We start from the raw sequence: 9,578 nt of genomic DNA, 5'->3' as shown, positions 1-9,578 counted from the left end.
CAGTGCCCTTATGAACTAGCATCTTCCATTGTTAACAATAACACTACAATATTTTCAAACAAAGGGTTTGATATTTGATAATGAATTAAGTACTCTCAAGTGGTTTTGATTATACCAGTGAAATCAAAAAGTGCCATATCAGTTTGGTCTCGAACTTTTATTTTCCACCATTAAGGATTAAGTGCTGTAATGTAAGCACATGGCATGATTAAAAAAATTCTCAGGTAGTAGCTCATCAACCTTCTTACTGAATGATTTCATGCTTATATTTAGCCTTCCAATCTTTATTTAAACTAGCCTTTCCAAAGTACGAAAGCATGATTGGATCCTCTCAGCTATAATGTCAGAGCCCTGTACATGTGGTTGATCAAGGGACATGCCTAAGTTCTACTAAATAAGGTAGGCTGTGGGAAGTTCATTGTTTCCTCTGACTGGTATGGGTTTTCTTTAATGCACAACATATTGTCAAAGGCAACCCAACGAAACAGATAAGCAGATGTTAGGAGACTAGTACTACACAAAAACTGAACTTTACTTTTGTAACAACTCAGGACCTCATCCAAAATGGTTAGCCGGAAGGTATTATTTGGATTTCTGGATTCTGTATAAGTATCCAAGATCTACACAGTGAATAACCGATGTGCGACTAAATACATGCCCGCACGGGTCTTCACATATGCCCTCCATTTAAGCCATGATGTCCTTGTCAGACTGAGGGTTCAAATCTATTCAAATCTAATCGCAAACACCACGATCGGCTCATAGTCAGCCTCAATGGATCTGTGCTGCAGTGTCTCCTAGTCTACATAGATTATGGGTTGGGTCCGCTCTGATACCATGAGTAACAATTCAGGACCTTACCCAAAATGGCTAGCCAGAAGGTATTATTTATATAAGGACACGTGAAGGCGTGTGTTTAGTCCCATATCGGTTATTTGCTGGCTAGATCTTGGATACTTATACAGGATCAAGGAACCCAAATAATACCTTCCAGCTAGCCATTTTGGGTGAAGTCCTGAGCTGTTACAAATGATATCAGAGTAAAGTCGGCCCATATCCTATGTGGACTAGGGGACACTGCAGCACGGGTTAATGAAAGCTGACCACGGGCCTATCGTGGTGCTTGTAATTAGATTTGAATGAATTTAAACCTCTAGCCTGACAAGGACGTCAGGCTTAAACAGAAGAGTATGTGAGGACCCGTGCGGGCGTATGTTTAGTCCCACATCGGTTATTCGCTAAGGAGATCTTGGATACTTATACAGGACTAAGGAACCCAAATAATACCTTCCGGCTAGCCATTTTGGATGAAGACATGAGTTGTTACAGCCTACTTTCTTCCTTGGACTTAGCCCCGAGCTGGTTTCATTGGTTTCTTCGGATCCTTTTCTGGTTGACTACGGATAACCAAAATTTAGAATTTTAAGTAGAACCAACTTCTCCCTGGCAGACTTTGTGTTCATGTGGACTTAGATAACAATTGATTATAGTCGATCTGCATCGTTATTTTTGTGCCAAGAATGGTACACAATAACAATGCAAGCTATACTGTTAAATGCTTGCCCCGATGGTATCATTCCTTGCCACTCCTTACAAGAAGACACGGGTTCAATTCCGGTTGGTGTAAGCCCCTGACAGGTGGGAAGAGTTGGGCAGAAGATGGAGATCAGCCCTTCCTAATATCCGAAAACAAGCAATACGCATGCCATATTTTGTATCCATGATCAATAATCCAGCGGCCTGATATGAATCAGTGCCTAATATGGATTTGAAAATTGGGACGTCGTGACTTATGGAGACCTTTCGAAGCCTATGAACATGATTCATGATCTGCTCTATTGTTACCTATGGTTATAAGCTATAGCGACCTCAAATCACAGCCTCTCCAGAAGGCAGTGCTGAAGCAGTATAAATTATTTGCCTACCTATTAGTTGATAAAAGCACGTAGCTGATCGTCAACGCGAGCCCATGTATTGTGTGCAATTTTGCATACATGATGCCAGAGTAGCTAAATTAGATATTTTCCCCCTTTTCTTGCTTGGTTCAATAAAATAGTATCACTACCATCAAATCAAACTCTCATTATCATCCAGAGATATTGCTCGTCCTTATCGATGATCCTTATTTTTTTTCTAAAGCAACTACGACCTTACATTGCTGGCTCTCTTCTTATCACCACCTACAGTTGCCTCCAATGACCTTCCGTTGTCTATGTCATATCCCGGTGCATGCCTAATCTGACTTAATAAGAAGTGCATTCCAGGATGGCTTGGACTTGTCTCCAGGTTTCACAAGATCTACAGAGTTTTGGACCAGAAATATCCGAAACTATTAAATCCAAGACAGCAGTAAGTTTGCCATAGAGGGTAGAGAGAAGATAATGGGCTAGACATGAATTTTATGACTACCATCGTGTGAGCATTGGCTGATTAGAGCAGATCGAGGAATGACTAGGAACAGAGATCAGAAGTTCATTGACCCCACAATTCCATCATTTTCAGGATACTGGAAATCACCTCCTAGAAATTTTAGTTATTCCAAATCCTGAGACTGCATTGTTGGCAAAGTATCCTTTTGGTTCTTTTTTTTTTTTTTTTTTTTTTTTTTTGCTGAAAGCGTGTATTTCATACAATACGTGTACGAATACATCCAAGAAAATCAAAATAAAGCAACTCGCGGAGCGCATATGGCAGCTCCTCCTCCCCTGACCAAAGGGTGTACCCTGAGTGATGGGCCGCATGGGCCGCCACCCAGTCGGCAGCCCCATTGGCCTCTCTAAATACATGCTGAGCCTGAAAGGCTCTCACATTTCTCATCATACTCCCTATGTCGCGGATCAAGGGGTGGTCTGTACCATCACCCGTCGACCCCCTCCGAATCCATCCGATAACCGTGGTGGAGTCGCCCTCCAAAATGATCGACCTGGCCCGCAGGATCATCCTCGCATGGCGCACCCCCGCCCAGGCTGCGCGAAGCTCTGCCTCCGGAACCGACGTGTCGAACAGCTGACAACCACCTGCTGCAACTACCCTGGAGTGCGGGCCTCGTATAATAAAGCCAGCACCACCCCGCATGCCGCTGTCCAACACCGACCCGTCAAAATTAACCTTGAGGAAACTCGGGGGTGGGGGCTCCCAGGTGAAAAACACCATCTGGTGGGCTGCCGAAGTAGAGGGGGGGCCCCAGGTATCCCGAGCTATCAAAGGTCTATCTGAAGAGGTGGTGGGTACAAACTCAAAAGCCTGAACACGAGCAAGCTCCGCAGCAAACCTCGGTGACACCCTGCGCTCACCGAGAGTCCGAGCGTTTCTTGCCAGCCAGATCTGGTGCGCTGTGCAAGTCGCTCTAATGGCCTCCTGACACGTCCCCGAACTAGATAGCCCCTGCCGTATCATATGAAGAAACTGTGGCCTGTCACTCCGGGCCTCCTGCGGGATCCCGGCCCACTGCCATGTCAATCTCGCCCATATACACTGAAAGAGCACGTGGTCTACCGACTCCACAGCCCCACACGTCCCACACTCTGCAGGGATCCCCCAACCACGCCTGCTCAGCGCTGCTCTCGTCGGAAGGCGATCCCAGAACACCTTCCATAAGAAGAGTGCTAACCGCGGGTGGAGACCATGCCTCCAGATCCATGTACAATCCGGCCCCCTCTCCTGCTCTGACTGGAGGACCCGGGAGAGGTCGCCTAGCCTGACTCTGGCCTGGCTCGATGTACCCCATACCCTGACATCCCGCCCCCCACATCCTGGTAACGGAAGGGACCGGATCCTCGCTACAAGGTGTACCCCAAATAGCTGTCGAAGTCTAGCATCATCCCACTCTGCTCCACCTCCAGCCAAAAGGTCACTGACCCGTAGTCCCTCTGCTGCCTCTACATCAACCATGGTCGGCCAACTCCTCAATGGCAAGGTGTCCACCCATGGCTCACTGGTCACATCAATGCTCCGCCCGTCGCCGATCAGCCACCTGGTGCTCGATAATGCAGTCGGTAGGTGCCTCCCAATCTCACGCCACATGAAAGAGACTCGGCGGCCCCTCCGTGCCCCCTCTAGGCCCCCTCGGCCATATCGGGCTACCATCACCTGACTCTAAAGGCTCTGTGGCTCAAGTAGGAACCGTACTGCATGCCGAGCGATGAGAGCCTCGCGCCTCTCCATCAGAGACTGCACCCCGAGACCACCCTCACTAATAGGGCGGCAAACCTGCTCCCAAGCCACCAAATGCACTCCATGGCCCCCACCGTGTGAGCCCCACAAGAAACTCCGAAGAAGACGCTCAATCCTCAACAGGGGCGTCTTGGGCATAACAGTGTTGGCCATGAGATACAAAGGTATGGATCCCAACACTGATCTAATCAAAGTCAATCTCCCCATCATGGATAGGGAAGATGCTCTCCATCCCTCAAGCCTACTCTGTACCCGCTGCACCAGGCCCGAGCACTCTGCCACTCGCGGCCGCCGGCCACTGATGGGAACTCCCAGGTAAGTCAGCGTACCCTCCTGCTCAGATATCTGCAGAATCCCCCGGATCTCCTGACGAACTCTGGACTCCGTACTGGGACTGAAAGTAATAGCTGACTTCCGGAAGTTCACTCTCTGGCTAGACGCCATGCAATAGTCCGTCACCACCCTGCGAAGAACCCGTGCCTCAGCCACTCGTGCCCTGGTCAAAAGAAGGCAATCATCAGCAAAAAATAAGTGGGAAAGGGGTCGGGCACCCGGTGCCGGACTATACGGCACCAGCTCCCGGCTAGCACAAACTCTCTGCAAAGCTCGTGACAAAATGTCAGCACAAATGATAAACAAATAAGGGGATAAAGGGCATCCCTGCCGTAGCCCCAATGTGGACTCGAAGAACAGTGAGGGCGTGCCGTTGACCAAGAGAGAGAACTGTGGTCCCCGTACACACCCCATGACCCATCCAATCCACTGTCTGTGAAAACCTTATGCCTCCAGCGCCTGCTCAAGAAAACTCCACCTGACCCTATCATAGGCCCTATCCATGTCCAGCTTGATGGCCATCAAACTGCGCCGCTTCGATGCTCTCTGAAGGTCCCACATCATCTCCTGAGCCAACAAAACATTGTGTGAGATTTTCTACCTGCTACAAACGCCCCCTGCTCCTGGCTAATGATGCCTGGCAAAAGGGGCTTCATCCTGCCCACCATTATTCTTGCCACAACCTTGTATAAAGTCGTACACAAACTAATGGGCCTAAAATGACTGGGCTCAACCGCATCCGAACGCTTCGGTATAAGCGTAATGAAAGTGGCCTTCCAATCCTTAGGCATAGCAGCCCGGGAAAAGAAACACTGGATAGCCTCCACCACACCTCGGCGGATAATGCCCCAGTACTGTCGAAAGAAAAAAGGTGGGAAACCATCGGGCCCTGGGGCCTTGTCTGCTACCAGCGCCCAAACTGCCTCCTGCACCTCCTCCGCCAACACCGGTCGGATCAGGGATGCCCTCTCGACATCACCAATACCCGTCTCCACCCTCAAGGGGCGGTAACCATCACTGACCTCCTCATCCTCCGTCCATCTGGCACGGAAAAAGTCAAATAAGGTCTGTCGGACCGCCTGCTCGCCCTCCACCCGGTGGCCCGTTTCATCTCGTAAAGAGAGAATCATGCTCCACTGCCTCCGAATAATCGTCGACCGATGGAAGAAACTGGTGTTGCGATCGCCCTCACTCACCCACTGCACACGGGATTTCTGACGCCAAAAGATCTCATGCTGCCGTAGTAGGGAGTGGTGAGTCGCTAGCAAACCCCGGAGGTTGGACATATCGTCCTCCGGGAGCACACCCCTCTGGTCCTCTTTCCTCTGCAGCTCCGCAATCGAGGACTCTACCCCCTCCACACGCCGGAATATGTCGCCCACAACCACACGATTCCAGCGGCGGAGACGCCTCTTAGTCAACTCCAGTCGGCGCGACACCTGCTGCATGGCATCGCCACGCACCAGAGTACGCCACGCGTCACGAACTACGTCCCACAACTGGGGGTACGATAGCCAAACCTTCTCAAAGCGGAAGGGGCTATGGTGGGTATGTGCCGATGAAGTGGATAGAAGCAAAGGGCAGTGGTCTGAAGCAATCCGGGGCAGATGCCTGACCCGGGAAGTAGGGAAACGGAGGACCCAATCAGGGGATGCGAAGGCCCTATCTAAACGCTCCCAGACTCTAGCGCTACCTGACTGGTTATTGCACCAGGTAAACTTTTGTCCGGAAAAACCTAGGTCTACCAGGCCGTTCCGCAATATAAAATCGCAAAACTCCCTCCTATCCATCCTATCTGTAAAGGCGGCACCCCCCCGCTTCTCATCCTCACCCTGAATACAATTAAAATCACCAACCATCACCATCGGGACACCCTGGGTGGCAAGGTTGGTGATCTCCCGCCAGAGGACTCTCCGAGCCCTGTAATCCGTACTCGCGTACACACCACACAGCACCCACGGAGCCGCTCCCGGTTCTGATACTATCATGACTACTTGTTGGGGGCAATTGTGGAAGACATCAACTGTCATCACTCCTCGCCTCCAGAGGACCAAAATGCCCCCGGACAGCCCCCGAGAGTCAACTGCGTAGGTCTCCCAATCCCTCTCCAAACGTCGCCTCAAACGTCCAAGTCCCTCACCAGATAATCGAGTGTCGCATAGGAAACAGATCTCCGGACAATGGACCTGTACTAATCGCTTAAAGGATGACATGAAAGACGGCTTGGCCGCCCCCCTGCAATTCCAAGCTAGAATCATCATGGGTCACAGTCCACATAGTCGGCCTCTGACCCATCCTCCCCTAGGGTCACAGGGACGGCCACCGGCTCAACGCCCTGGCCGCCCCCCTCCTCCTCCCCCCCGTGCGCAGAGAGAGCAACACTCATGACTGCTGCCCTAACACGCTGCACAACAGTGGGTAAGTCCGTACCCCCTCCCAGCAGTAGTGGCTCGGCCTCCGCGGAAGGGGCGGAACGACCCCCCGCCTCGTATCCGCATGAGGCCGCATCCACTGGCTGAACCAAGTCTGAAGGCAGAGGCCCAAAACGGAAGACTGGAGTCATCTTGCCGCCGGCCTGCTGGTCTGGCGCAATCTGGGCCCCCACCCCCATGTCAGACTGAGAGCGATCGCCCAACAGAAACTGGGCCTCCGTGCCCTGGGCGTGTGGGCCCTGGGCCCATGGGCCGCCCTCAGCCCTCTCAGCCAGGGCTGCCTGGCCCATCAGGTCCCGGGCCGGCTCCCCCAGCGCTGGAGAAGCCCGCAGGCCCGGGGCTGAACGGGCACGCGGCGCGCCCCGCGCTGCGGGCGCGCCTCTGGTCGCACCCGCCGGCCCGCGCCCCCGGTGCCCCGTCCCTTGGGCCGGCACCAGATCAGCCCGTTGGCCCACCGCATGATGCGCGTGGGCCGGCGGGCCCATCATTCCCGGGCCCCGTTGCAGGCCCTGGGCCTCTTCTGTGACTGGGCCCGGGCCGCAGCAGATCCACCCGTCCCCAGATCAGCCCGCGGCAGGGCGAGCTCAGAACTCAGCCCCGAGTCAAGACTCGGTGCCGAGTCTTCCGGCTCGAGCAGGTCGTCCCCGAGCCAGTCGGCCGGGTCGACCTGAGGAAAAACAGGAGGAGGAGCCAAAAGAAGCCCATCCCCCTCCGCCGCCGGTGGCGACCGGCGGCGCGCCACCTTGGCTGGCTTTTGCCAGCCCTCCGTGTCCGCCGGGGACACCGGAGCAGTCGGCGCAAGCTGCTGGTTCGCCGGAGATGGCGGTGGTCTCGAGGATGACCCAGCCCCAGGATCGGGTCCGGTCATCACCCCCGGCCGCGGCAGCAAATCCCCCCGTGGGATCTTCTGCCGCGTAGCCACCATCCAGGGGCCGTAGACCGGCCCCTGGGCCTCCTCACCGCCACCCGGGGGCGGTGGATCCGCCTTTCCCCCCATCTCTGTTGCCACCGGGGGCGCCTCCCTGTGTGCGCTGGACTCCGCCGGAAAACGGCACGCCGCTTCCACGTGCCCCATCCGCCCACAGCGAGGACAGATGATCGGGACATTCTCGAAGACGAAGGGCTGCCACCGCACCTTCGTCTTCCCCTGTATCAGGACGCCGAGCCGCAACGGTTCAGTGGTGTCGATCGCCACTTTTACTCGGGCGAAACCCATCGCCGCCTGCTGCTCGGTGACCCCGTCCACCGCCACCGGCTGGCCCGCCCGCGCCGCTATGTGAAGTATGGTCGAGGTCGACCAGTACTCCGGGGGCAACCGCGGCAACCGGAGCCACACCAAAGCCCTCTTCACCGTGTCGTCCCCAGGCTCGAAATCAGGGACCCACGGGCTCATGGCGAGGAGTTGCCCCGCCACCACCCACGGCCCCTCACTGAGAGCTCGATCCCGGTCCTCCGTCGACCGGAATCTCAAAGCCAGGAAGTCGTCCGCAAGCGGGACAGCCACCACTTCCTTGAGCTTAGTGCGGGCGGCCACATCCTTGGCCACCCATTCCGCCGGAATCCGGCGGCCAAAACTGCAGGCGATCAACGCCCGGCCCTCCCACACCTGCCGCGCCGCCTCAATCGGCTCCTCCGGAGGCCGCAAGACGTCCGGGAAGCGGCGACTCAGGCGGTCCACTTCCTCGGCAGTGGGCCAATGGGTAACCCACGGCCCTGGCCTCGACCAGGCCGTAGGACGACCCCCCCGACCCGATTGCTTACCGTTGCCTCTCGCCTCCTTCGTCTCCGTCGTGGCCGGCTGCTTCCCCTTCCGATCCATGTTTCGGTCGTCCACCTGAAAACAGAGGTCAACAAAACCAAGAATAGCCAAGTTACCAGGTGTCCCTCCCGGCTGTGGCAGCCGTGAAGGTCTGCACTCTCAGGATACCGCAGGCCCGATCCCCTCCGGTGCCGGCGGTCTCCCTCAAAACTTCCTCCGCTCGGCCACTTGCCCGATCTTGCTGAGGGGCCTGGGGCCGGGCCGGGCTGGCCTTCCGTGCTGGACGGGCCGTGCCAGGCACGGCCCGTTTAGTCTTTGGGCCCGGGGGGCCTGGGCTGGGCCGGCCCGGCACGGCCCGTTGCCCAACTCTACTGCTCGGCCACCCCCAAAATCTCCATGATAGAGTTCTTCTCCTCTTGTCTGGTCGACGGGCTAAAGCAAACTGCAGATTTCGATAAGTTAACTCGTTGACCCGACATAGCACAGTAGTCCCATAGAACCCTACCAAGAACCCGGGTATCTTGTCGAGCCGACGGGGCTAATAGCAAACAATCATCCGCACCCACCACTGGCCTGTAAGCCTCCAACTCCTGAGTAAGTACAACCTGATACAAGGATCTGGATAGAACATCCGCACAGATAATAAACAAAAGGGGGAAAGCGGGCATCCCTGCCTCAATCCTCCTGACGACACAAAGAAACAGGAAGGTGTGCCATTTACCAGGATGGCAAAAGAAAGAGCCCTGACACAACCCATAATACACTGAATCCATGTCTCCGGAAAACCAAACACCTGCAGAGACTGATGCACAAAGTCCCACCGCATCCTATCACAGGCCCTCTCCATATCAAACTTGACCCCCATCAAGCTCCTCCTCATC

At 54.7% G+C, this 9,578-nt stretch overlaps 1 protein-coding gene across 1 annotated transcript; it reads right to left on the bottom strand.

The window, feature by feature from the left end:
- Positions 1 to 4,095: 4,095 nt before the first annotated feature.
- On the bottom strand, positions 4,096 to 7,228 carry LOC149768785 (uncharacterized). Its single transcript, XM_089927579.1, has 4 exons — positions 6,798 to 7,228; positions 5,172 to 6,741; positions 4,985 to 5,073; positions 4,096 to 4,669 (listed from the first exon to the last, which is right to left on the bottom strand). Exons 1-4 carry the CDS (start codon positions 7,226 to 7,228, stop codon positions 4,096 to 4,098), a joined length of 2,664 nt encoding a protein of 887 aa, XP_089783705.1.
- Positions 7,229 to 9,578: the final 2,350 nt, after the last annotated feature.

Source organism: Phoenix dactylifera, chromosome 1 (genome assembly GCF_051530095.1).
Source record: "Phoenix dactylifera cultivar Ajwa chromosome 1, Ajwa_hap1_PhDact_Kaust_v1.1, whole genome shotgun sequence".
Classification (NCBI taxonomy): domain Eukaryota; kingdom Viridiplantae; phylum Streptophyta; class Magnoliopsida; order Arecales; family Arecaceae; genus Phoenix; species Phoenix dactylifera.
Note: the sequence above shows the minus strand (reverse complement) of the source record. Positions and strands in the feature narration are given on the sequence as shown.